A 27,286-nucleotide genomic window follows, 5' to 3' on the forward strand; every position below is an offset into this window, starting at 1 on the left:
TGCTTCCTGCCCAGGAGTTCTAGCTCTCACTAACTCACCTCTCCTCCCTTCCCCAAGGCACCAATCCACTAGTACTGGGGTCCCCAACATGTCTTTTGGTGCTCCCTGCCCCTCCTTATTTTTTTAAAGGTATTTTACTTTAGTATTAAAAAAAAAAAATCCGGAGAGGCTGGTGTGCTGCAAAATGAAACACTGGCCTCCAGGACCATCTATATTTCCAAGAATGGCTCTGGTCCCATGTGGGCATCAGAGGCAGTCTTGGAAAATGAAAATGGTGGGTGCCTTGTAACTCAGTATGTTCAGCCACACAGAAAAAAGAAAAGGTAAGCTGGGGGTGCCCAGTAGCATCCTGGGATGGAGGGGCAGAGGAGGTGGGAGCAAGGAGGGGTGCTTTGCCTGGGCTCTGTGTGCGTTGCCTGGGCGTTGTGTGTATTTTTCTGTTTTGGTAGGGTGTGCATTTGTGATTCTCTGAGCATCACCCATTTGCCTTCTGTGAAAAGGGTATTTTGTTGTGCATCGTGGGGGCAAGTATGTGATTTGACAGCTGGGGCTCAGACCCCACCTCTGCATTTGGCTTGTACTCAGTTTCTTGCACTTTAGCCACATCGCTCTGACTTCAGGAAATGGTGGGTTCCAAAGCACGTCTCAGAGCCCACCTCTGCCTAATACGTGGACTCTGGGCCAAGTGACTTTCCTCTTAAGTTTGCTTTCTGGGAAACGGGTGTTCTGTGTGTGGCCATGCTCACCATGGCAGTCATTTGGTAAATGGCAAACCCCATGGTACCTATTCTGTGACAGCACTCATTACACTCAGAACAATTATGTGCCCACTGACCCCAAAAGGATGGGGGCCGCTGCCCTGGTACCCCCCTGTCCTTCCCTCACAAGACCCTACTTCCTTTCCACAGAACCCAGGAGCTGACTATTCTCCACCCCCGTCCTATTCTAATCCACTAGACTTCACTTTCCTGCGAGAGAACCCAGGAATCTGGCTCCCAGCACCGCGGGAGTCCGCTCGTGCCCCCCCCCCCAACCTAAGAATGGAAAGAAGCCAGAAGTCCTAGCTGGGGAAGAAGACGCGCGGGGCTGGGGGAGATATTTCCATAGGCTATGCTTTATTTCTGCCACCTATATAAATCCCCCCCCCCATTTTTTAAAATGGGGTAGGATGGAATGGAGGTGGGGAGAGGCAGATTCCAATGTGGTGCCCCCCCCGCCCGCCCGCGCGATGCGGTATGGGGCGGGGGGGGGGAGAAAGAAACTCTCCATCCTTCCTGCCCGACTCTCGAATCCCCCTTTGCCATAAATGGTCACCCGCGGCGGCGGCGGCGGCAGCAGCAGCATCAAGCAGGGCGGGCGCGGCAGGCAGCGGAGCGGGGCTGCGCTCCGGGAAGGCGCGTCACTGGGGCGGGGGCCGCCCAGCAGCCAGCTACCGGCCCCGGAGTCGGGGACCCAGTCCGCGCCTGCCCGGGATGGACGATCTGGGTAAGAAAACCAGCGAGAGCGGAGGGCGACCCCCGTTCCCAGCCCCCCCCGCCGCGTCCTCCTCCATCTCCGCCTCTCCTCCCTCGCCCTCTTTCGGCATTCCCTTTCTTTTCCTCCTCTTTCTCTTCCTCCCTTCCACGCTCCCTCCTCTCCTGCTCTGACAAATCTTCTTTTGCTGGCGCCAGCTCCTCACCAAACCTTTCTTTCCATCTCATACGTCTGGCCAACTAACTTCCTTCCTTCCTTCTCCCTCCCTCCCTTTTCCTCGTGTACGAACTACCCTCTTCCTCCGACTTTTTTTTTTTTTAATTCCCATTCATCTTGCCATAGTTCCTTTCGGCGCTCCCTCCGCCGGCCTTTCCCCTCTCTCTTCTTCTCCAGTTTTCGCGCCTGCCTGCCTTCCATCCTTTTTTTCCTCTTTCTTTTTAATACTCCTGCTACGGTGGGAAAACGCGTTTTGTGCCTGGCGCTGTACGTTTCCCCGCCCCGCCCCATGTATTCTTACGCAGTCTTCTTGTTTTTACATTTTAACTTTCTTCAGCTCGCCCCCTCCACCGGAGTTCAGCATTCCCTTCCTCCCGTGGACTCTTTCGCACATTACGCAAGGGCAAACCCGGCGTGGCCGCTGAAGCGCCACTCGGCGTGGCCGCCCCTAGCTCCCCGATGCAAGCACGCGCTTGTGCAGCCACCTCCACCTCCACCTCCGGTTCAGACGTGACGTTTCCGAGTGTGTGACTTAACACCTAGGGAAAATGCAGTGCGCGTGGACGGGCTCTTCATTCCTTCTTCGCTCGCTTCCTTCGCTCGGGCTAGCGGCGGCCCTCCGCCCGGCGCCCTTGCTCCCTCCGACACATCCTCACGCCGCTGTTCCTGCCCGGCTCCGGCTGTCCGCTGCCTCGCGCCCGCGGGCTCCCTCTTTTCCCGAGGGCCCCGCCCCGCCCCGGGCCTCTCCCACCCCTCCGTCTCCTCGGAGCGGGCGGGCGAAGAGGGCGCGTTTCCTCAGCCCTTCCCATCCGGAGAGGGCAGGAATGTCTTTCTCAGCGTATTCCTGTGGCTTTGCAGCATAGCTGAGCAGCGGCGCTACGCCAGGGGAGAGCAAGGGTGCCCCGCGGCCCTCCGCCTCTTCTCCCGGCCCTCCGCAGGGCTCATGTCAGCGCCGCCGCCGCCGCCGCCGCCGTGTAGCCTGCTCTGCCTCTGCTAGGCGGGAAATATGCCCCCTCGGCCCGGCCCGCCGCGCCCCGCCGCTTTCCAGGGAGAATGATAAGAAGAGAGCCTGGCGGTCAGGCTCTAATCTCTGCCCCTGCTCCAAAGCAGCGCCAAGGGCTTCACCCGCGAAGGCGCTGGCCCTCAGAGACGCCTGTTGGGCGTAGCCCACTGCCTCCCGGTGCCCTCGTCATGCTGGGTGCAGGAGCCCCGAGGGGCGCATACATAGGGACGAGGCCTGCTAAAACGCCCGACCCTCGGAGAAGCCAGGAGCCCCGGCCCCCACTCCCATCTCCCCCGTAACCCCTGCCCCACCCGCGTCCCAGGCGCGGGCGTCCATGCTCCGATTCGGGGGCGCCCTCGAGGGCTCGGCGCGCAGGGGACCGTCCCGCCACGCGTCTGCCGTGTATTACTGCAAATCCTCCGTGCCGCCTGGCGATGCAAACGACGCGCGGGTTTTGTTGTCTGCTGGGCTGGAGGAGATCGCTTCGTGTGGCCTGATCACGCCTCGTTAAGCTCTTCCGTTTTTGTACTTGGTTCTGTGTGTGTGTTGGTGGTTAAAGGGTGCCCAAAGGAGGATGGACAGACGCCTCCCTGCAGCCTTGTCCTTTTCGTACCTGCTTGAGTGGGGAGGAGGATTTAATCTCTAATCTCTGTCGGTCTGTTACAAGGACGGGCGCCATTAAGATTTTGGGAGCAGCGCTTCTGCTGCAGAGTGGGAGGCAGGCAGAATTTACCCAGGCAATCCAACGGGAAGTTCTCCCAAGCCAGGCTCAGAGGTTCGTAGGGTGACCTTGGGGGCCAGCCATTGTCCCTCAGCCTGGCCTACCGCACAGGGCTGTTGTGCAGGTAAAATGGAGAAGAAAGAAGAAGGGATGCAGGCCCAAGCCTCTTCAAGGGATGAAACTGTAACACATGAAATGAAATGAATGGGAGCTGCACAAGAGCACACTTGTGGATTGTGTCCCATGTTCTCTCTGTGTGTGTCTGTGTATTTTCCGCCTCAAACACCAAAATGTCTTGTTCTTCTGGATAAATTGATGATTAGTATGAAGCTGCGTTCTTGCGTGTGCCCCCTTTAATTCGATCAACTGGATCTGCCATTGGGGTGAAGTGTCAATGTTCTGAGGGAAGTTATGGCTGTGTGTCAACCCTCCCCCCCCCCCCATCTCCATGTCTCTTATCCTCCCTTCTTGTATGTAACATTCCTGTCTCTCTCCCTCTGTGGTTTCCTTCTCAGCCTTAGACACATTTCTACCCTGTGACATCAGCCAGAAGTGGGGGCAGAAAAGAGAGAGAGGCAGAGACTTTTCTCCCTCCCCACCCCCTCCAGATTCTCCCCTTTACTAGTCTTATATATCTCAGCAAGCAGCTGGAATAACAGTTAAACATCCCCTCTTCCTAATTATGCTCCCAGAGCCCCTCTCCTCCAGACAGCCCCTCCTCTTTTTGGCCTGAGATGACCTAGGGAGGGGAGGAATAACCCAGCTGTGTGTGCGTCCAACCTTATTGGGGAAATTTGCTGGAGACGGGATGGGACCCTTAGGGGAGGTTTCTAGGCTTGGTGAGGGGAGTGAGAGGGCTGTGAGTCAAGGCGAGGACGGGGCAGGCTGGCAGAGGGGAGATGCATGCTAAAAATGTGACAGTCCAGCCGGGGCGAACCCTTGGATGAAGAAGGATAAGAAGGTATCCCTGGATCCTAGTAGGTGATATGGTTGGTAGCAGAATTGATGACTGGATGCTGTCGCTGGGAGATTCTCTGTTTTGGAAAGGATCTGTGCATCCTACTCCAAATATGCGTGAGCATGGATGAGTGTGGATGTGAGGCTGGGATATTGGAACAGGGGGATCCATTGAGCCAACATCAGCCACAGATTTGGGAATGGACTAGAGCTCTACTGGGGGTGGAATCAATTGTTATAGAAAATTATTTCACACCAGGGTCAAGGAAGACCAGAATTGCTGTGGTCCTCTAAAGGGCTGCTCTTCTAGAAATGTTGGCCATTCCTCCAATTCGATAGTATGGCTTGGAAGGATCTATTATCATTATAATGGTGTGGTCAAAACTGAATGCCAGGTGGGTGGGATCAGGAAGCCACTAGGCATAGGCTAGAATGGATCCATGAAAATCCATTTCTTGGTGAGTGGAGGCTAAAGGACGTGGTGGGAAAATGTGTATGTGTGTGTGTATCTAGTGTATTGAATGCATTTGGGCTGCATGTGTGAATTTTATACAAAACAGGGAATCTTAATAAAATAGGAACTTTAAAAAAAACACAGTTTGGACTACATGGCAGGCCCTTTAATGATGCAGATGGTTCTGGCCTGCTAGGGTGGCCATGTGTCTTACTTTATGGAAGATGGGCCTCCATTTGAACAACTACCAGAGGACAGTCCTTTATATGAAGTTATCCTCTATTTGAAGGGCTGTTCAGTGCAAGTCTGGTTCAAAGATGAACGCTAATGGGAGGGTAGCGGGGCCTGGAAGTTGCCCATCCCTAGTTAGCACCCGGGCAACGCACTGAGCAAGGTCACCTGGTCACAGTTTTCCCCCCTGGGGTGAGATGTATAGTATTTCTATTTAAATTGTAGCAATGATGTCTAAACTTGCATCTGTACACACACAAATTAGCCCATGCCATTTTTATGCAGATCTGCGTCTTGTCATCTTTTATGGTGACACAAAAGCGGCCACCCTACTGGCGTCTTGTAATAACCTCTAACATTTTGTTATTGTAGGCCCTGCTGCTGCTAACATTTAGTCTGCAGCGACCACAGTGTGTGTGCTAGAGCCTGCCTGGACGCAGAAGTACCCTGCTTTAGATATTGCTTACAAGTTATGTCTGATGGACTGGACAAGTAGAACGGAGGGGACCGCAAAAGGTTGCCATGGATATTTGGGAGGCCTTAACACAAGCTGCGTATGGCCGGGTGGGTGACAGTTTATATCTATTTGTCATTCCTTATGGTCTTCTATGGGCCTACACTGTAGGGATCTTTGCCAAATGTGCTATTTTTTGGTGACCGTTGGGCTAGTAATTGTACCTTGGTGGTTTGCTGCAGGGCCACCAGTCCTGTGGGCTGCAACGTGTTTAACTCCAGAACCTACACTAAATGGGTTCTAAACACCCCGGCCCGGTGGGTAACCAAGCCAAGTCTAAACAGACGAACGTGTAAGGCCTTTTGTAATTTGCTCTGCCTTGCCTTGCTGTTGCAGGCTCTCAAAATCCAAGGCTGAATATTATAGCAGGAGGCTGCAGTTGGCCACCCCAGGCCAATGTATCCCCACCACCACCAAAGGGAACTACCTGCCCCAACCCCAGAGGCAAAAGAGCATCCTCTGCCAATGGGCCTTGGGAGCAGGCCATTTTGGGGGAATAGTGCATGGGGCTTCTTTGGCCTGCCACTCCCTGCCTCATAGTAGCTCCCCAGCAAAACCTACTTTCTGAACAAGGCGTTATGGGGCCTGTTGTAATAGCCTGAGCTTAATGTGATGTTCCAGGGCTTCCTACTGGTGCAGCGTAGTGGCTAAGCGTGTGAGATGTGAGGTGGGTTCAGATATCGCTTCAGCCATGAGCTAATTGGATGGCCTTAGGCAAGCCGCTGTTACTCGGGCTCCCCTTCCCTCCCCCTCCTCCCTTTCCAATGTGGGGATGAAAACACTAGCCTACCCCACAAGGTTGTTGTAAGAATTGCTGAGATAACATGTGCAAAGCACTTTGAGCTCCCAAAAAAGCACCATACAAGTGTAAAGCGTTATTTTCCAGAAATACCATGTGCAAGGCATCTTGAGAGCCTCCAAAGCTGGGTAGGAATTTTATAAACAGATAGAACATAAATGGTCTCATTCTTAACCAGGGTCAGCTTTAAAGTGATTTGACTGTTCTAGGATCTCTCAAACACTAGCGGTACTGTGTTGATATCTTTATTATTGTAGGGCTGCAGCCTGCAGGCCGGCTTTGGGAACACATGGGGATTATGTTAGCATCCCCCCCCCCTTTTTTTTTTATTATAGGCTGTCTCTGGCATCTTGGGAGAAGCTGGCTGAGGCTAGAATGATTAACAGATAGGTTGTGCCAGATGCCCCCATATGATCGGCTGCTTACGGGCCATTGCATTTGGGCAACTCAAAAAGGCCTCTGTGGAACTTGCTCTGGGTGGGAAAAGGGGGCTTGTACAAAAGGGTGATTGTGTGGAAGGCTGAGCAAATTTGTCAGCGGTTGCAATGGAAAGTTTAAGTCAGTCTCTGTGGGCAAAGACTGAGGTAGGCAGAACACTCGCAGACTTGTAGGATTAGATTTCCTGGGCTTCTTAGCCCAAGAACTTGTTTTAAATGCTAGACTCTTGAGCCTGTGAAGAAGTAAGAGAGCCTCTGAGCATATACAGAACATCACCACCTTACCTCTAAATAATACACCAAAATCACCACAGCTGGAGGACAAAAATGAATGCTGTCTACCAAAGAGTGCATATAATGATTCGAGGTTGCCTGCTCCATGTGGATTTTTCATTCTTTCCCTTCTCCTTCTGTGCAATGTTCTGTCCTATCTCCTCTTTACAGGTAGCGCTGACCCCCCTTCTTTCCCGCTCGGTCCCCGTATTGTCGTATTTGGTATGTACCATCATCAGTGCCTTCTCCCTGTATAGTGATAATAAACACTGTATAATCTGCTAAAATTGATGTTGGCTCAGAAGCAATGGGGTTTAGAGAAAATGAAGCCAGGGCTCCTGGATTCTTTAGTAGTGGTTGTCAGTGGGGAGGGCTTGGAGTCAGGATGTTTGAGTTCTCTGGGATGAGTGAGGACTAGTAACTTGGACAGTGTAGGCCTTGGATTTTATTGCACCTTTGTAAAAAAAAGTAGTGATGCCCTTTTTTCATTTCTTTAATGACACCCAGAAATAATAAGAGGGATGGAGACAGGAAAATGGTCACAGACACCCTAGTATCTGCTTCATGGTAAGGCCAGGATTTGATTTTGAGTGTTTTCATGTGCTTTCTTGCACACACACAAGAGTGCAATAATAAATGACAGCATTCCAGACCGTGAGGCTAGATCCAGAGGAAGGAAGTTAGGTCTCACTTCAGTCCCGTTGAATTAATGGAACAAATCAGCTATGATTAGTGTAAGCCCCATTGACTTCAGTGGGACTAAAGTGTGGCGTGCTTCTGCACAGTGAAGGCCGTTGGTCTGAAGGCACGTGATGCACTTCGCTTGAAGCTAAGCAAGTCTGGGTCTGGTCGGTTCCTGGATGCAAGACTGCCTGAGAGTCCTGCATAGGCCACCCTAAGCTCTGTGGTGGAATGGCATTAAAGAAATGTTTCCTAAATAAATGTGTATTTATTTCGGATTTGCCACCCCACAATCCAGTCTTCTTCGCGTTTGCAGGGAGATTACATTTTCTGACTGATTTGCACTTGGGAAAATGCAGTACACCCCCAACAGAGCACAATATTCATTGCTGTGAGGAACAGGGTTGCATGAATACTGTGGGCACAGAGTAAGCCATATCGGATTTGTCAGTTTTGGTTTATTTTACAGTCAGGGCCAGAAATATTGGAACAAGGATAACAGTTTTGGCTGTTGGCCTCTGTACACCAACCACCACACTGAAGTTGAAAGGTAACACACCCAGATGGGAGCGAAGTCAGGACTTTCAGCTGTCATTCAAGGGGTTTGACAGAAGTGGGGCACTAACCATTCAGGAAGGACAGCCAGTGGCATACACACACACCCATCGTTGGTGGCTCATAAGCAATGGAAGGAATGGCTGACAAGCAGCTGCACGGCCAGGTGTGGCCTGTTTCCTGGGTACCCCATGACCAATCAAGCAGATAAAAGGCCTGGAGGTGGTTCTGAGTGTTACATTTGCATTTGGTAGCTGTTCGCTGGAACTCCCAACATGAGGTCCAAAGAGGTGTCCATGCGAGTGAAGGAGGCCATCATTAGGCTGAGGAAACAAACCCATCAGAGACATAGCAAAAACAGTGGGAGTGGCCACCACAACAGTTTGGAACGTCTGAAAAAGAAGGAATTAACTGGCAAGCTCAGCAGCAGCAAAAGGCCTGGAAGACCACGGAAGACAACTAAAGTGGATGACCGCAGAATTCTGCTCATGGTAAAGAGGAACCCTTTCACAACATCTAGCGAGGTCAAGAACGCTCTAGCGGAGGTAGGCATGTAATTGTCAACATCTACAGTCAAGAGACGGCTTTATGAATGTAAATACAGAGGCTTTACAACAAGATGCAAACCACTGGTAATGCTCAAGAAGAGAAAGGCCAGATTAGCCTTTGCCAGCAAACACCTAAAAGAGCCTGCCCAGTTCTGGAATAAGATTCTTTGGACTGATGAAACCAAGATTAACTTGTACCAGAATGATGGGAAGAGAAAAGTATGGAGAAGGAAAGGAACAGCTCATGATCCAAAGCATACCACATCATCTGTCAAACTTAGTGGAGGCAGTGTTATGGCATGGGCATGTATGGCTGCCAATGGAACCAGGTCGCTGGTGTTTATTGATGACCTGCCTGCTGATAAAAGCAGCAGGATGAATTCTGAAGTGTATAGGGCTATACTTTCTGCTCAGATTCAGCCGAATGCTGCCAAACTGATAGGACGCCGCTTCATATCGCAGATGGATAATGACCCAAAACATACAGCAAAAGCTACCCAAGAGTTTCTCAAGGCAAAGAAGTGGGATGTTCTTCAATGGCCAGGTCAGTCACCTGATCTCAACCCAATAGAGCATGCTTCTCACTTCCTGAAGTCTTTCTGACTGAAGGCAGAAAGACCCACGAACAAGCAGCAGCTGAAGGCAGCTGCAGTAAAAGCCTGGCAAAGCATCTCGAGGGAGGAAACTCAGCATTTGATCACGTCCATGGGTTCCAGACTTCAGGCAGTCATTAACTGCAGAGGATTTTCATCCAGGTATTAAAGGCGATCCTTAAGTTTGAAATGATGTTGGTTTGTTCCATTACTTATGAGCCACCAACGATGGGTGTGTGTGTATGCCCCTGGCTGTCCTTCCTGAATGGTTAGTGCCCCACTTTTGTCAAACCCCTTGAATTACAGCTGAAAGTCCTGACTTCACTCCCATCTGGGTGTGTTTCCTTTCAACTTCAATGTGGTGGTGTAGAGAGGCCAACTGCCAGAACAGTTATCCTTGTTGCGATATTTCTGGCCCTGACTGTATTTCTCTTCTAGTACAATGATTCAGGAGCTGTGCATTCGCTCTCTCTTGTGCAGGAGTGCACATCTGTCCAAGTTTTTTCTTTTTAAAAGTGGGGCAAAGGGTAGCCATATGGCTGCCCTTCTCTTATCAATGCATGCAAAGAGGACGCTGCACCATTGCAGGAGTAGAGCTAGGGTGGGATGATAGGGGAGGCACCTCCCTTGGCACAGTCTGGCCCAGGATGCAAAATGAGCACCAAAGGTCCCATAACAGAGTGATGGGGATTAATAGAATGTAAAATTATGCAATGTTTTCTTTTTAGTATTGAATAATTATATATTTTTTTCAAGCTGGTAGATGAAAAGCTGTCTTGGGGACTTAGTTGGGGCAGCAGGCCAGGCAGGGTAACAGGCTTGCAGTTTCTCATTGGCTCTTTGCCTGCAGCCTAACACAACAGAGCACATTAAACCACTGGATACTAAGAGTGGGACAGAAGAAAATCAGAAACATGTGACTCTCTACAGATTTTACCAATCACTCCCCATAGATGTCAGTCTCAGATAAACTCCTCTTGAGGGTGGAGGAAGACGATGTAGCACTGGAGTGCCTGTCCTTAGTGTAGAAACAACTAGTTGTGGCACTGCACTATTATCATTCAAAAGAGACGTGGGGAAAGTAGCCCATGGTCTCAAATGCTGCTGGGGCATGCTGTGACTCATAGGCTGCATTCACACATAGCAATAAGCCAGGAATCTTAGCTTACTAAGCCACAATGTGAACGAGTAGCATGCACTCCACGCAGTCTGTCCACTCCCTACTTCAGACAAATGGGAAAGGATAGTTTAGCATGATGTCTGAACCTAGGATTATGGTTAATTGTGCCCAAACAAACCAAGATTCTTAAACCAGGTTGAAACCAGGGTTTGTGGTTGGCTTAAGAATCCTGACTTGTTTGGACACAACAAACCAGCATTCAACAAACCATCATGCTAGGTTTGGATATCATGCTAAGCTATCCCTGCCTGGTTTGTTCACCTCCTTGCGCAAAGTGGGGAGTGAATGGCAGCATGCACCAGCTCATTCCCACAGTTGTTTATGAAGCCAGGATTCCTGGCTTATCATTAAACCAGGAATCATTAAGGGGCCATAGCACAGTTGGTAGAGCCCCTGCTTTGCATGCAGAAGGTCCCAGGTTCAGTCACCAGCGTCTCCAGGTGGGGTGAGGAAAGAACCCTGCCTGAAACCCTGGAGAGCCGCTGCTGCCAGTCAGTGCCGACAGTACTGGGCTAGATGGACCCAGGGTCTGACTCAGTATAAGGCAGCTTCCTATGTTCCTGTTGTGTGCGGATGCTGGCATTGCATGGAAGGGCCCTTGCAAGTGGGCAGCCAGGACTCCTCCGTGCTGCTCCTGGAGAGGTCAACTGGATGAGCAAAGGACACATGGATTCTCTGTTGGTGTGGCTTGGAATAGGGACTCTTGTGCTTTCTGTTTAACAGTGGGAACAGAGAGCAGGAATTGGCCGTGCTTCTCTCCCCCCACTGCCCCCACCCTTTCCTCTCACCTATTCTGTGCCCCATGTCCACAAAGTCCCTTTGTTCCCCCATGTCTCTCCCTTTGTCTGACCTCCCGCCTGCCCTTTCCTGCCCTTTATCCCATTCTCAGCCTGTCTCATCTCTTCCCACACCAGATGCTCTCCTGGCCGATCTGGAGACAACAACCTCCCATATCTCCAAACGCCCGGTTCTGCTCACAGACTCCGGAGGAGCCCTGAACCAAGACAGGGCCCCAGAACCAAAGCCAGCTCCTCCCCCTTACAACGCGCAGCAGCAGGTAGGCCCTTGAGGAGGTGAGGACAACTGGGTGAGCTCGGGGAAGGGCTTCCTCCCCTTAAGGGCAGGGCTAAGCACCACAGGCTGGAATGGAGGTGAAAGGGATTGTGAGAGCAGAGGAAAAAGCTGGCCTTGCATTGTATGTAGCCGCTTGCAGCTGGCTTGGGAATGATCAGGGTTGCAATGAGCTTTTCCACATGAGGTTGTTAATCCTCTGTATCTACTTTCGGTTGTGTCGCAGAATTGAGATCCGAGCACTATATGAGAGTTTCCTTTCCTGCTTTTCTGCTACATAGCCTCTAGGTGGCACTGTGGTATAGCAGAATAGTGCAAATGCACAAGTGAAAAAAGCAGTTTCTTTCACTTTTTCAATTCATTTTCCGTGCTCTAAAAAAACTTGTCAAAAAGAAGCGAAACAAAGAAACGAAACTGGAGGGTCGTGATGTCATCTAAAGAACCCGTAAACAACTGTGAGTAGGGAATGACGAGCACACGTTAAATGCCTCGTATAGAAAAGCTCCATGTCTTCAAAGGCAGACAGCCTCTGTCCATAAGATGGCTGTGTAATGGGCAGAAATCAACAGGTGAGAGCCAGTGTGGTGTAGTGGCTAGAGTGCTGGACTGGGAGTCGGGAGATCCGGGTTCTAGTCCCCACTCGGCCATGGAAGCTCACTGGGTGACTTTGGGCCAGTCACAGACTCTCAGCCCAACCTACCTCACAGGGTTGTTGTTGTGAGGATAAAATGGAGGAAGGAGGAGGATCATGTACACTGCCTTGTGGTCCTTGGAGGTAAAAAGGAGGGATATAAATGCAATAAATAATAAGGTGAAGCTTTTTGAGGCATGAAGATGAAGTGAAGAACAGTTTAGTCTCTTCATTTCCATCTGTTGGGCAAGAAATAGAAGCTTGTTCCATTGAAAAGTGGCAACCATAAATTCAGCACAGTAGAATTGATCCCTGTCTTGTCCTTCAACACCAAAATGTGCTGCACCAGAGCAATACCATGTGAGGGATAAAACTACCGCTTCCTCATAGAACTGGCAGCCCCGTTATATAAAGACTCTTGTACAAAAAGCCCCCCTGAAGGTTGGAGACAGACAATAGCTTTTGAGGTACATACAAATTGACATTGATTGATTGATTGATTGCATTTATACCCTGCCTTTTTTCCTTTTGCAAGGAACCTAAGGCGGCTTACATTCTCCTCCTCCTCTCCATTTTATCCTCACAACAACAACCCTGTGAGGTGGGTTGGGCTGAGAGTCTGTGACTGGCCCAAAGTCACCCAGTGAGCTTCCATGGCCAAGTGGGGACTAGAACCCATATCTCCCAGCTCCTAGTCCAACACTCTTGCCACTACACCACACTGGCTCTCTCATTTCCCCCCCCCCCCCTCAGCTCAGGCTGGCTTCCCTCACCCTCCACAACTCATCTGACAGACATACTGGCCAGTGAATTGCATGCTTCTTCAGTCATCTGTCTTGCCCTTCCCGCCCCCTCCCCCCGTGCTTTATGTGGGTGTCTGAAATTGTTTTTGTTATGCTGCTGCATGTATATTTATCCAATGAATGAAAAAGAAACAGCGTTGGAGATGTGGTGTCAGTGGCGCAGAAGCTCAGAGGTCCAACCAGACCTCCACGTCCCCTGACCACTGATCATTGGGTGGTTCCCCAGGTTTTGCATGGTTTCCCCCCCATTCTGAAAAGCTGAAATGCCTCTCCTAAGGCTCAGTTACTGGCAGGAAGAGATTTAAGCGAAAGCATGCTGATATGTTGGGGGCTTGGGCCCCTGCCTCCTTTGCCTTTGGCCCAGCCCACTGTTGGAGTTTGGCCCCCGAGTGCTTCTCCAAAATGGAATTTGGCCCTTGCGTTCAACGCCCCTGTGTTGAGCGATGTGAATCAACTGTGCTCAGCTGGTCTCTGCTGTAAACACATACAAATGTTTTTTCCCTGAGCTCGATGTGGGAGAGAAGACACTGGGTCTAAACAAAATGTGGCGAGTGCCCGTCCACAGCGAGCGCACTGCTCCTGTGATGTCCATCCGTGTGCACCCCAGGAGAGTTGAAAGTGCTTCGAGCCAGGTTTCGCTCCCCATGGCGTGCGCACACATGCTACTTTTCTCTCACAGTCCTCTCTGATCAAATCGGTTTTGCCGGTTGGGGGACAATTCATAAACCTGCCAGATCTTTACAGGAGCTGAGAGCAGGATGAGTGTCTGCCCCAGGAGCAGTGCTCTCTCTTTCCAAATGCTTCCAACACTCCTAACAAACAGAAAGCAACAGTCTATCTCTAGGCCATCTGCTTTATGTATTATTTGGGCCCGTAATGTTTTAGTCCAGGGGTGGGCAACTTGCGGCCCTCCAGATGTTTTGGCCTACAACTTCCATCAGCCCTCACTATTGCCTGTGCTGGCTAGGGCTGATGGGAGTTGTAGGCCAAAACATCTGGAGAGCCGCAAGTTGCCCACCCGTTTGTCTATCCAGCACAGTGAGATGCAAATGCTTTCCTCTACTTTATAATGCCTGCCATCTATCCATCCCTCCCTCCCTCCCTCCCTCTCATTTCAGGCTGGGACCACAGCCATGCCTGTAGATCCACTCCCAGCAACTACCCTGCAGGGTGGCAGTGACAAGGAACATCTGTACAGGTAAACCATGGGGCCTTTGGAGGCATCTCTATGAATTTGGGGAGGGTTATACACCTGGGGGTATCTTTGGTGCATGGCACTTGCCGAAATTTAGGAAAAAGAGGTTCTCTAAATGCAAAGGGAATATTGAGAGAAACCAGTCTGGTGGGGTTGGGGAGTGGAAAGTATTGAGAGGGCCAGGAGACCTAAAGTGAGGGGAGACAAACTGTGAGAGGAAGAAATTGGGTTTTTTTTTAAGGGGGGGCAAGGGAGGGTAGCGAGAACTCCAAACTCAGCTGCAGGGCCCCACACACTGGGCAGGTCCTACCATGAGGCTGAAGGAAGCAGCCGCCTCAGGCAGCAGGCGCTGGGGCTGGGGCAGAGAGCAGAAGGCAGAGCTGCGTGCACCCTGCAGCCTGCCTGGGCCCCCCTCAGCTAGTCTGTTGCCTTCAGGTGTGGTAAGATGCTGTTGTGTTGGTAGTGTTGTGTTGGCAATGTTGAGAGAAGGTTCAACTGCCAGTCCAGTCAGTTTCTGTATGTGGAATTGGGGGCTGAGGGGACTTTTACCTCAGGCAGCAAAATGTCTAGGGCCGGTGGCCCTTGCACAGGGATTGCCCGCTTCCCTAAGGGGGCAAGTATGCTGACACCTTCAATTCTTACATCGGGGGAAGACATTTCAGGGGCTGCTGTTTCTCCTGCCAGCACAGCTCTTTGATGGGAGAAGGGGCAACTGCCGAACTTCTTCTTCCTTAAGCAAATGGAAATAACAAATATTAGAAAGACAGAGGCTTCGAATTGGGCATCCAAGAGAAAGTAACCCTCTAGCCAGGCCCTTAACCTGGCCTCATTTTGGGGATGCGAGTATGAGAGGCATAGAAAGAGGGGGGCAGGGAAAGAAAGATTATTATGGATAGGTTTGGCCTTCCTGGGAGCTGTGCCCAGCTCCACTGGCCTCATTCCAGAGTTTCCATTAAGCTGAGGGATCCTATAAATAGCTGTCACCCCTCTGCCTTCCCTCTCTGCTCCCTTCCCGTCTTCCCTGGAGTGGACGCATGCCGCATCCATCTCCTCGGGGTGTGGCGTGAGTTCTAAGCGCTCCCCCCTCAACATTGCTTTTTGGTTGGTACAACGGCCCCACGTCCCGCTCATGTCCTCACCATCTCTCGCTCGCCCACCTCTTCCAGCACGGTCTGCAAGCCACGCTCACCCAAGCCAAAGGAAGGTGCCCCTCCACCCTTCTCCTCCTCCAGCGGGGTGCTGGGAGCTGGGCTTTGCGAACTGGACCGGCTCCTGCAGGAACTTAACGCCACCCAATTCAACATCACAGGTACAAGGATGGGGGAGAATGGATGGGGACGGTGGTGCAGCTAGGACATTTTAGGCCCTGGACTTAATGGGCCCCCTTTAGATGGCAATGTGCATTACTTCAGTTGTGAAGCACACAACTAACATTTGTCTTATTTATTTGTAGTATTTTTATCCCGCCCTTTAGCCAAAAGAGGTTCCCAAGGCGACTTACAAAGATAAGAAATAAGACAGTCCCTGCCCACAGGCTTATAACCTAAAAGACATGACACAAAAGGAAAGGGGACTGGGAAGGAGGAGGAAAAAAGCAAACTCAGGTATTAGATTCTTAGTTGCAAAGATCAGTAGGTCATGGGCACAGTGGAAGGGGCTGCTTTTCCCCTCTGATGGCCTCAGCAATGACATTTGGTAGGAGGGGGGGTAGTTCACAGCCGGAGCTGTATCCAGGCATGATGGAGGGCATCCAAGAGATCTCTGGGGCACCAGGTTGGGGAAGGCTGTTTTAAATGACTAGGTGACACATTCGAGGCTGGGGGTGGGGAACGTCTGGCTCTCCAGATGTTGGATAGCAACTCCCATCAGCATTAGCCAGCATAGCCAATGGTGAGGGATGATGGGATTTGCAGCTCAGCAATATTTGGAGGGCCACACATCCCCCATCCCCCGCTGTTCTGAGGTTACAGAGCCTGAGGCTGAGTCCTGCTCAATTAGAACTCCAATGTAGCCCCAAGGATGGTGTCCCCTGCTTGGTCTGTATGCCAGCTCTCCTTGGGTTTTGCATCTCCCTTCCCCCTACCGCCCTTGCTGCTATGAGGCTCTCCTGCCTGTCTGCCAGGTTGTTGGTACAATTGCCTAGGCCAGCCCAAAACATTTTGCTGCCTGGGGTAGAGCAGCAAATGATCCCCCACCCCCATCAAGGTGCATAATACCTAAAGCCAGTTATTTTGGCACCTGAGGCAGAAAAATCTCATAAGCACCTCTCCCCATCCCTGGCAGTACAACAAGAAAACAAATAACTATTTGCTGCCCTTTCATGATACCCCAAGTCAATTACCCAATAGGAGGGCTGGCCCTTCCTGAGGCAGCCACTCCATTTGCAGAAAACAGTCCTCAGACTACTCCGGGTCTTCAGGGTTTTTTAGGAGCGTCCTCTGTTTGGAAGCAGCGGGATTTGCTGCATGCGTTGTGCGTTCCCATGTGGTGTTGCTATGTCCTGCAAAGGAACATGTCACAACCTCCGTTTCCTTCCTATCTGGTTCTTCATTCCCAAATTAGTCATTCTTAGCTCAAGCAGGCCTGGAAGTTGTGTCCTGACTTGCACAAGGTTGCCCGGTCTCAACCCAGAGTGGGGGCCTCTACCTTTAAAAATCCCAGAGGGAAGGATACAGTCACTGTGCTTCCTGCTCCATTCCTCCACTGGCCCCTCTGCCCGCACACCTCCCTCCGCTGCATGTGGGGAGGCAAAACCAGACTCCTGCTTACTACAGGAGTGGAGGTGAAATACCTGGTGAAACCTGGCAATTTTAACTCTGGAAGTCCTTTCTATCTCATCCTAGACAGGCTTGTTTTCTCAAGCATGTCCAGGGGCTCTCTGGACATTCTCAGGGGCACCACTACCATGTTGTTACCGTTTCCCGTGATCCCTGAGCCCTGGTGCTGAAAGAGGTTCTGTGCCTAACTGTTGCTTAAGCACGTGCCCTGCCCTCTTGCTCCTAGAAGTATGGCAGTGCTGCCCTCTGATGGCAAGGATCTGAAACGGCTAGTGACTAAAAGGGTTTCTTTTATTTCTCTCTCCTTTGCTTCTTTTCCCTCTCAGATGAAATAATGTCCCAGTTCCCATCCAACAAAAGCCCTGGTGGGGACAAGGGCAAAGACCGGCTGGAAGATTCTATAGATGGTGGTTCCCTATCACGGTACGTGGATGGCAGTGAGGGGGATTATTAACAGACAAAGGCATTTGCCCCAGCAGTAGCTGCATTTTGGGTCCAGGCAAGAGATCTTCGTTACAAGCAGCTGTTATTATCCCAGCAATCTGCGTGCTGAATAGAACTGGCCTTCTTTCTCCTTTCCCATTGCTAGTCCTAAGAGGATCTGAAAATATCATCTAAATGTTGCCTTCGATGCAACAAGTTCGACTGCTAACTCCCTGTTGGAGTCACCCTCGCAACAACCCTTGGAGGACAGGTTATGGGTATTCCCATTTTAGGACCGTGGTGGCTTAGTGGTTAAGACGCTGAACTGCAGACTGGAAGGTCGGCAGGTCAGCAGTTCGTGACCCAAGTGCTGCATGACGGAGTGAGCTCCCGTCTTCAGTCCCAGCTTCTGCCAACCTAGCAGTTCGAAAGCAAGAAATTGCAAGTAGATAAATAGGTACCGCCTCGGCGGGAAAGGTAACAGCGTTCTGTGCACCTCGGTGTTCAGTCATGCCAGCCACATGACCACGGAAGCGTCTTCGGACAGCGCTGGCTCTTCGGCTTAGAAACGGGGATGAGCACCGCACCCTAGAGTCGGACACGACTGGTTGGGGACACCTTTACCTTTTATTCCCATTTTGCAGGCTAAGGAACTGAGGGAAGGCTACCAAAGGAGTCTGTGGCAGAGGTGGGACTTGGTGTTGCCAGCCCCAGCACCTTAGAGGCTTTCTGTATCTTTAAGGGTCACATAGAAGAGAGAATTCTCTCAGCTTCAGCTTTTCCCATTGCAGTGCTGCAGGGGCAAGAGAAGCTGCACTGTTGGAATTTTCCCCTTCAATGCCACTCTTAAGGTTCAGAAGCCACCTCTGGGGCTGTAGTTGGCTACTGAAGTGGGATAGGAACTCATAACCACATCTCCTAAACCTGGATTGGACTAGCTGTCTCTACAGTAAAGTGTCTATAAAATATCTCAGAATCAGATTGATATTGGGAGAACCATATTGCCTTGTCATCATCTGTCCGTCCCCGGCCTCACAGTGTGATCTTACTCCCAGGTCAGCGGCTCCTACACCTGCAAAGCCATCTGCTACATCGGCCACCCTGGAGCTGGACAAGCTCATGGCCTCTCTGTCGGATTTCCGGGTCCAGAGCAATGTGAGTATGGAGCTTGGGTAGTGCTGGGGCTGAGGAAAGTGTGTGTCGGGGGAGCAGGTATTCTCAGGTTTTGCAGTTCAGCCATAGCGACTTACAAATGCAGAAATTGGGTGCAGAATTCAGCATCCTGAAAAACCCAGATTTCATTTTTTTAAGGCAAGTTCCTAGTCCTTATGACTGCAGAGAGAGGCAACAAAGACTGATAAAATTGCAGAAGCCATGTGGGAGTGAGATACTAGATAGCATGTGCATGAGTGTGTGTGTTTGAACAAGATTTGTAGGAGCAGCAATTCAGTGTCCTGCATTGGTCTTTCTCCCCACCCTCCACCATTTCAAATGATCTCAAGTCTAGGAAATGCAGCATAGGAATTAAATGCCTAAATAAAATAAACAGCAGAAGCAGAATTATGAAAAAACAAGCCCTGTACATTTGTTTGTTCTGTAGAGGTCAGCTTTTTTGGGTGCAGAATTGGCTTCAGAATTTGGATGTAATTTTTAGAGCACAAAGTATATACAGTTTGCATTGTTTTCCATGTTCTTAGTCAGGATGGAAGGCCCTGGATGGACATGTCAGCTCTTGGCCTGGCATGAAGCTATGTGAAACTTCTCTAGAAAAAAATCACCAGGAGTTCCACTCACCTGTTAGCTAGTCATGAATTTTCTCAGACAAACTGTGGGTAGTTTTCACCCAGTTCCTCTGGATATGATTTAAATGGTCCTGAGTTGACTTTACCTAAAAAGCATCTTTTAAATTCACCCAGATCTTCCCCACGTGGCACAGAACAGACACCTCCTGCTGCTTCCTGCTAATAAAAGGTGGAAAGTGGTTCACCCCTGCAGGTTTGGGGATGCTGCTGCTAGCAATTTGCTCTAAACCAGCCACCCTCAACCTGGAGATGTGTTGGGCTACAATTCCCATAACCCCCAGTTGCTGGCTGTGGCTGATGGGAGTCATAGTCCAGCCCATCTGGAGGGCGCCAGGTTGGGGGTGGCTGCTCTGTATTCCTAGAAAATTAATCCCGAAATCAAAGAAATAGCCACAGACCGGTTCCTGTTTTCCTGGCTCGTTCTTACTGCTGTTTACGATCAAGGTAGGCTGCTCCATTCTAGAAAGAAACTGAACCAGGTGGATGTGATGGGCAAGGTGATAAACCTGGAAATGGCAACAGGCCTTGCCTGGCGATCCTTAAGCATCTCTGACTCTCGGTCCCTGACATTCTAGCTCCCAGGCGCCTCCAACACCACAGTATCACCACCACCTGCTCCTGCCCGCGTGTCCTCTGCGCAGCTGCCGGTGGTCTCATCTGTTTGTCCCAGCGCCCCTGCCACGTCCCCCCAGACGTCGCCGGCCCAGCCGAGTGGGAATCTGGACAGCATGCTGGTGCTGCTGGAGTCAGACCTCAGCCGCCAAGGGATCTCCACCACGGCCAAGGGGCTGTGTGCTTCCTGCCAGAAACCCATCGCGGGGCAGGTGAGCGCCGTCCGGTGGAGAACGGGCTTAGGTCTGGAGGGCCGGGGGGAGGGGAGTGACGATAGCCAAAGGCAGGAACAGAGGGAGGTTAGGAGGAGGAAGAAAGGTCCGTTTGGAATTAGGGAGGGTCTGCTCAGCCATATCATTGGCTGAATGCTGCTGGCCATTTTCAATGGCTGTGGGATCCTCCTGTATCTTCATTGTCATGCCCAGCTGCCGTGGAAGCCATGCAGAAGCTGTCCACATTGCAGGTGTTGTAGAACAGAGGTGGGCAGATGGTAAATCTCCACATATTTGGGACTTCAACTCCCAGAAGCCTGTGCCAGAACGGCCAGTGGTCAAGAATGCTGGGAGTTGAAGTATAAAACAGCTGGAGATCTACTTTTTTGCCCACCCTTGCTGTAGAACAGGAACACACAACCTTCTCAGCCCCATGGGCTGCATGTGATGCTGGCTTGTGGGTCAGGGCCACAGGCATGTCCGCAGACACACACACACACACACACACACACACGCACAAGCAAACACCCCAACACTCCAGATACAGATGGGACTTTCTTCATTGCTAGCAGTGATGTCATGAGGATCTCTGGCGAGAGGGGGGGCAAGTAGAAGCAGTGGGAAATTGCCATGGGGGAGGGGGGCTTTGGCGGTGGGGCAGGGGGCAGGGCATCCTTGGAGGCTCACAGGAAAAGCCTTTAAGGGCCACATGTGGTCCCCAGGTCTGCAGTTATGCACCCCTGCTCTAGAAGCTGTTGAGTCTGCTACCCATTCACAACTTTTGTGGCTGGAACACTCCTAGATACTTCCAGGCATTCCCAGGGCCCAAACGTTGGGCGGCGGGGGCGGGGAGGAAGAGGACATTTCACCAGGCCCCAATTGACCACCTAGCCTGGAAGCCCATGAACACAGCAAAGTAGAAGCTAAAATGTGTAGATCATGCTTGCTGATGCTTCTGCAAACTTATTTCCCGATGTCTATATGGGGTGTTCAGATCTTGTGAGCTTTGCTAGGATCAGTCAGATGCAGCGTTAGGACTGAACAAGCAACATACCAGACAGTGGGATGCTGGCTCAGCCCCTCCCACCGCCATCCCCTCCCCGAAAACTCTTGGTAGTTGTGGGACAGATGTGTGACGTCTCTCTCAAAAACAGCAAGGCCCAGAGTTCCTGCTGGCATTTCTTAGGGTGGCCAGGTGTCCTACTTTACAGAGGGCAGTCCTCTATTTTGGAGAGCTGGCAGAAGCTTCTAAATATTGTTGGATTCCCACTTTCATCATGGCCAATAGGTCAGGGATGATGGGAACTGTAGTCCAACTGCATCTGGGGGGCCCACCCCTGCCCTAAATAGCAGTTGTCATTGCTGCCTTGTTTAGCAATAAATGCAAGCAGTAGAGCCAGAAATATAAGGAGCTTAAACAAAAGAAGAAGTTAAAAGACATTAATTAGTCTTCCAGTTTTGCAAAACAGAGAAAGGATTGCAGGGACGGGAGAGAGGGGCCCATCTTGCAGTTACATATGGGGCTTAGAGAAACTATGCTTGGGCACTGGCCATTCCCAACTATCATGGGGCCTTCGCAGACTTTTCCGTCTGTTCCCAACTGATATAGAATCCTTGCAGAAGCTTCTAACCATTCCCAACTGCCATGGTATATACCCATATACTTCCAGTCATTCCCACATACCATGGAACCTGGCATCCTTTACCTTTCTTCAGGGTCTCTCCCACACACTGTGGTCCTGTGGAGGGAGGAAGTGGCATATTATGGTGCTTTGCTTAGTCATGGGCAGCTTCGGTTCAGCATCCCTGCTCCTTGGTTACGAGGTGGCCTTGGGCAAGGCCATGCTATCACATTCTGATCTGCTTTGCCAGGTTTCTGTGAAGTAGGATTGACACAAGACTGTTCTGTAACCCAGTCTGAGTCTTTAGGACAGGAGTGGGCAACTTGTGGCCCTCCATATGGTTTAGACTACAACTCCCATCAGCCCTAGCCAGTGGTGAGGGATTATGGGAGTTGTGGCCCTCCAGGTTCTTAGCCTACAAGTTGCCCACCTCTGCTTTAGGATAAGAGGAGAAACAGGATGATGGCCATCATCATCGATAGAAAGTCTGTAAGAAGGTAGAGGAGTAGTGGAAATTTGGAAGAGTGGAGGAGTGGTTTGATTTGTCTTGTCTCATTACCTTGAGTCAAATGTATCTCTCCTTTCCCTGGCTCTTCCTCCTTCCTCCCTTCCCTGGCCCTTCCTTCCTCCCTTCCTTCCTTCTCTTTGCCCAGGTGGTAACAGCACTAGGGAGCACCTGGCACCCAGAACATTTTGTCTGCACTCATTGCCAGAAGGAGATGGGGGGCAGCAATTTCTTTGAGAAGGACGGCGCCCCCTACTGTGAGAGGGATTACTTCCAGCTCTTCTCTCCCCGTTGTGGACTCTGTAATGAACCCATCCTGGATGTGAGTTGCCCTCAGCCCTTGGCTGTTGCTCCCTGCTGCCCAAGGCAGTTCTGAGCGAGTTGAATATTTAAAAGAGTTTTGTGAGACAATCTTTTTGAGTGGCATTTGTTCATTTATTTCACTCTCTTCCCTCCCTTCCCAATTCCATGAGGTATACTGCACTAGAGGCTTCATTTTGTGTGTGTGGGGGGGGCACATGTCCTCTTTTGCAGAGGATCATCCTCTATTTGAAGGTATCCTCTATTAAAGAGCTATCCCATCCAATTCTAGTGTAAAAATATAGAACCACATGAACAGTTGTACATCAGCAATTAACACCTGGACAGCAGACAGAACATGCAGGTAATGCAGGTCACCTGGTCATAGCCTTTCACATTATGATGAAATGAACTGCATTTCTATTTAAATTATAATAATTATTTCTTTGCACCTATACAGATAAATTAGCACATGCAGCTTTTATGCAAATAGGTGTCCCCTTTGTCCTCTTTTTTGGTGATGCATGCCCTTTTTTTTGGCACGTCATAGCTGGCCATCCTAGGGGGATACAGTTGCCCTCCCCTGTATTTCAGAGCACATGGTTGTTCCTCAGGAGTGCCTGGATCTTTGGTCATCACGAGGTGTAAAGAAGTAATTGCATCAAATGCTCTTTAAAAACACTGCTTTTTTTGCACTTTAATCTTGACTATCTCAAGAGCAGGCCTTTAACCCTTTCTGTGAATCTTGCCCTCTCCCCAATATTGAAATTTCTTTGCCCCCCTCCTTGCCGAAACATAAAATGGCAGCCCTGCAGTTCATTGCATGGTCGTGGCATACAGTATTAGGAATTGCAGTGTGACACCACAGCACAGTATTATGCAGTGTTTGAAGTGTGACCCACTGCAGTGCCTGCATCATTGGAACAGGTGATAAAATAATGCCCTGTGGTGCTGTCCAATGTATAAAATGCGGCATTTCGAATGGCAAGGTAGCATAGGTGGCACTTAAAAGATACAGTCCAGGGCAGGGCAGTTGAGCAACTGAACTGAAATTCAAATTTCTGTTTGAAAATACAGCCTACTGCAATGAAATTCACAGTGGGAGTGTGCATGGTGATCCAAGAGGGGGGTGAGAATGCAGTGTAACCCAAAATGGCTTACACCATTTGAAAATGCAGTTGAATACAGCTAGAGGTGTAGTGGAGGCAGGGGTGAAGTTCCTGGGCTTTTTCATTAGCAGGGACGATGATGTCATCTGTCACCACCACCACCACCCCACCCTCAGGCTTCCCTGTTCCCTCTGAGCATAGCTGTAAAACTTACAGGAGCCAGCTGGGGGGAAATGGATTTGCCCAGCAACAATGTTTTGTTCCCTGTTGTAATGCAAAGCATTTAGGAGTGGCTTGGTCTTGAATGGGCAATTAAGACCCATGAGCTCTCCAAAAGACCTGCTCCTGATGGAGGTGAAAACTGCTAGAACTGGCTTGATGGCTTTGGACTTCTCTACACGAGTGATTTATTGCACACTCATGATTGGTCACTCACTGAAGTTTGCGGGTCCTTTACATGACGTTGTTAACCTCCAGGATGTCTCCCACGCTTTCCCCTGGTTATCCTGCTTTCAAAAAGATGGGAGATAAGATTAAATAAAAATTAATGCGCCATATCGGCAGTGTGCAATGCCAGCATAGCTCTATAATTCAGCCACTAGATGGCTCTGTTTCATTGAACATATAGAGCATTGTCGAGAAAGGAAGTTTTCAATTCCACATCATGTGTTTGCTATCTAAAGGAGCCTGTCATATCCTGCAAAGAAAACAGAAGCAGAAAGCCCCAGTGAAGCTGCAGGATTTTTGCCTGGAGTAGAAATGCTCTTAGAGATAAAATGCTTCTCCCTAGTGCTGGGAAAAGAAACTCCTAGAAAACCTTGAACTGGTGGTCTTATGCTGTTTGAGGACATGTTATGTCCTTCTCTTTCCCTTTCTCAAACCATCTCAGTTCTCTCCAGCCAAAGTCCAGCTTGCTAACCCTTACACTGCCCTTTGCCAGCTCACTATTCTATGACTGTCACCCAATCCTAATACATTGGATATTATGCTATGTACTGCTGCTCCTGGGTGTGTGTGTGTGTGTGTGTGTGCTTATGGGCGCGCGCGCATGTGCACACACATATATAGATCAACACAGCTGCCTGCATTTTAGACTCTTTTTAGGGGCATGGCTATGTTATGCTGAGTGCTGCAGTTCAATAGTTACCACTACACCACTGGATACAATAATAGCATAGAGTGATGGGGCGTCTGGATATTGATGCTGTGCTGAGTCACACCATACAAATGTGCTCAAGTATGTGAGGACTCAGAGAGTGCAGTGCAGTCCAGCCTGAAGAATGCAGTGCCGGGCCCGGGGTAAAGGAACAAAAACCCATTATAGACTGCTGCTGGGAAATGTGCAGTTGTAATATCCTGTTTGGTGCACTGTCAGCAAGGTGCTACTTCCTCATAGACATTTTCTTTTTCCTCTCCCCTTCCCATGCATCCATCTGACTCATTCAGAAAATGGTGACTGCACTGGATAAAAACTGGCACCCAGAGCATTTCTGCTGTGTCAAATGTGGGCGGCCCTTTGGGGAGGAAGGTGAGTGCTGGTCGAGCAGCTGCCACTGGAATGCTGAACAGGGGTGGGGGAGTGGGGGGGAGACAGCCAGCAAACACATCCCCCCTGCAAGCAGATTGGGATGATGGGGTCAAGCATTATGGGCCTACTTACAGTTTGCATGTCAAGTACCAGAACATTATGAGAGCCAATGTGATGTCATGGCTAGAGCAGGGATGGGGAACCTCTCACCCACAGCCTCACTCCTTATCCCTGCCCTCTCCTGGGCATTAGAAAATTTCTAATTAGCCTTAGAAAACCGATCCCATTTACACAAAGGGGACCTTTCCCCCTTAGGTTAATGGCTGCATGGGGTGGATTTTGCGGGGAGAGTGGCAGCACACTGCCATCCCTGAAGATTTCCCCCCTACAGCAATCAGGCTTTTTAAAAAGGTCCCATTTCCTCAAATGGGACCTTTAAATAAGAAAAAGCTACTTGCTGGATGGTGCGGGAGAGGGACAAGTGGGGTGAGAGAAGGGCCAATAGGGCAATAGAGAATGTTGCTTTGGGCATGCTCACTTTTGCCTTTGGCCTCGCCCACCATGGTAGGCAGCCCCTGGAATGTTATATGCAAGTGAATGCGGCCCTCAGGCTGAAAAAGACCACACGGCCCTTGGCTAGAATGTCACACTGGGAGTAGGGAGTCCCAGGTACTCAGCCATGAAGCTCAGTGGGTCATCTTAGGCTTGAGACTAGCTCTCAGCCTGACCTACCTGGCAGGCTTGTTGTAAGGGTGGGCAGAAGGCAGATCTCCAGATGTTTGGGACTTCAGCTCCCAGATGCCCCTGCCAGCATGGTGAGTGGTCAGAAAAACTGGGAGTTAAAAGGCTAAAACAGCTGGAGATTTACCTTCTGGTAGAACCAGCTAAGCTGCCCTGAACTCCTTGGAAAGCTGAGATATACATGTATTAGATTCTTACATCATTCTTTCTTATATATAGTATTGTAACATCATATTCACAAAAATCATTTTAGTTTTAATTACCCCCCCTCCCCATTTATAAGCCATTTCATGGCCTAGCCAGTTTAAGAGACTCTTTAACAGGCGTTACCTTCTGTGCGTTATGATTTAGGCTCTTTACACAATGCCTCAGTGGCACCAGCTGCTGCCAAAATTCCTAGCCACACAAGTGCCTATCCATGTGGTTACCTGTCAGATAAGCCTTTGGTTTGGGCAGACATTAAAACATTTGGGGGAACCTCTCCAGAACAAAGGGGCTCATGAAAGTGGTTGACTGTGCAGAGAGGTGCCCGTGTGGTTTTAGATCACAGTGGCACCACACCAGGTAACGTGTGTACATTTGGGCTTAGAGGCTGATATAATGAACGGAACACCTCTCTCCAAAGTGCCTACTGCTGACCCCCGATCAGAGTAGGCCCCACCACCATTAAACCCTGTCAAAAGTGCCACTGGCACCGTTACTGGCACATCTGGATGAGGCCTCTATTCTTATGAGCAGGAGTCCCAGTCTCAGGTCATTACTGTTTAATATAACCCAGTCCCATCCCATCAAAATCGCCACTGTTGTTGCTCACCTCCTTGTTGCCTCCATGTCCCCCGCCCCCCTTGCAGGCTTTCATGAGAAGGATGGGAAGCAGTACTGCCGCCAGGACTTCTACGAGCTCTTCTCCACCCGCTGCCAGGGGTGCAGCCAGGCCATCCTGGAGAACTACATCTCGGCCCTCAATGCCTTGTGGCACCCAGAATGCTTTGTTTGCAGAGTAAGAGCGAGCGTCTCGTGGGAGTGCAGGAGGGGAGGCAGCCAGAGGGGAGGAAAAGTTCTCGAGAATGAGTGCTTAACCAAAATATGGATGAAACTTTTTCTGGGAAAATTGGCTTGGTGGGAAGAGCAGCAGTGGAAGCTGTCATCGGCTCCCCTTCTCTTAATTTAAATGTAGTTTTGCCACCGAGGCAAGTGGCAGTGAACCTCTTACCAGCAGCCGGTGGCTTCTACTTCCACCCATGATGCCCTCTTGGAATGATTAGGCCGGCCACTTGTTTATGATCAGAAGAGGGCACATAGTGGCATATGCCAATTTAG

At 50.3% G+C, this 27,286-nt stretch overlaps 1 protein-coding gene across 11 annotated transcripts in view; it reads left to right on the top strand.

Annotated features, from left to right (window-relative positions):
• Positions 1-1,123: 1,123 nt before the first annotated feature.
• Positions 1,124-27,286, top strand: part of TGFB1I1 (transforming growth factor beta 1 induced transcript 1) — a 31,555-nt gene continuing 5,392 nt past the window's right edge. The window contains exons 1-12 of one of the 11 annotated variants that reach the window (XM_084805924.1): positions 1,402-1,485; positions 5,428-5,619; positions 7,250-7,300; positions 11,550-11,692; positions 14,259-14,338; positions 15,502-15,644; positions 17,439-17,535; positions 18,591-18,690; positions 19,913-20,161; positions 22,437-22,610; positions 25,144-25,225; positions 26,818-26,966. In XM_084805924.1, coding sequence (XP_084662050.1) covers positions 5,535-5,619; positions 7,250-7,300; positions 11,550-11,692; positions 14,259-14,338; positions 15,502-15,644; positions 17,439-17,535; positions 18,591-18,690; positions 19,913-20,161; positions 22,437-22,610; positions 25,144-25,225; positions 26,818-26,966 — 1,353 coding nt within the window. In that variant the 5' untranslated portion in view covers positions 1,402-1,485; positions 5,428-5,534. Of the gene's footprint in view, positions 1,486-1,798; positions 4,391-5,427; positions 5,620-7,249; positions 7,301-11,549; positions 11,709-14,258; positions 14,339-15,501; positions 15,645-17,438; positions 17,536-18,590; positions 18,691-19,912; positions 20,162-22,436; positions 22,611-25,143; positions 25,226-26,817; positions 26,967-27,286 lie in introns of those variants that run through there. The other 10 variants (XM_084805923.1, XM_084805922.1, XM_084805920.1 and 7 more) reach the window with 10 other exon arrangements.

Source organism: Heloderma suspectum, chromosome 6, assembly GCF_057233095.1.
Source record: "Heloderma suspectum isolate Gila_16-S chromosome 6, 16-S_ref, whole genome shotgun sequence".
Classification (NCBI taxonomy): Eukaryota; Metazoa; Chordata; class Lepidosauria; order Squamata; family Helodermatidae; genus Heloderma; species Heloderma suspectum.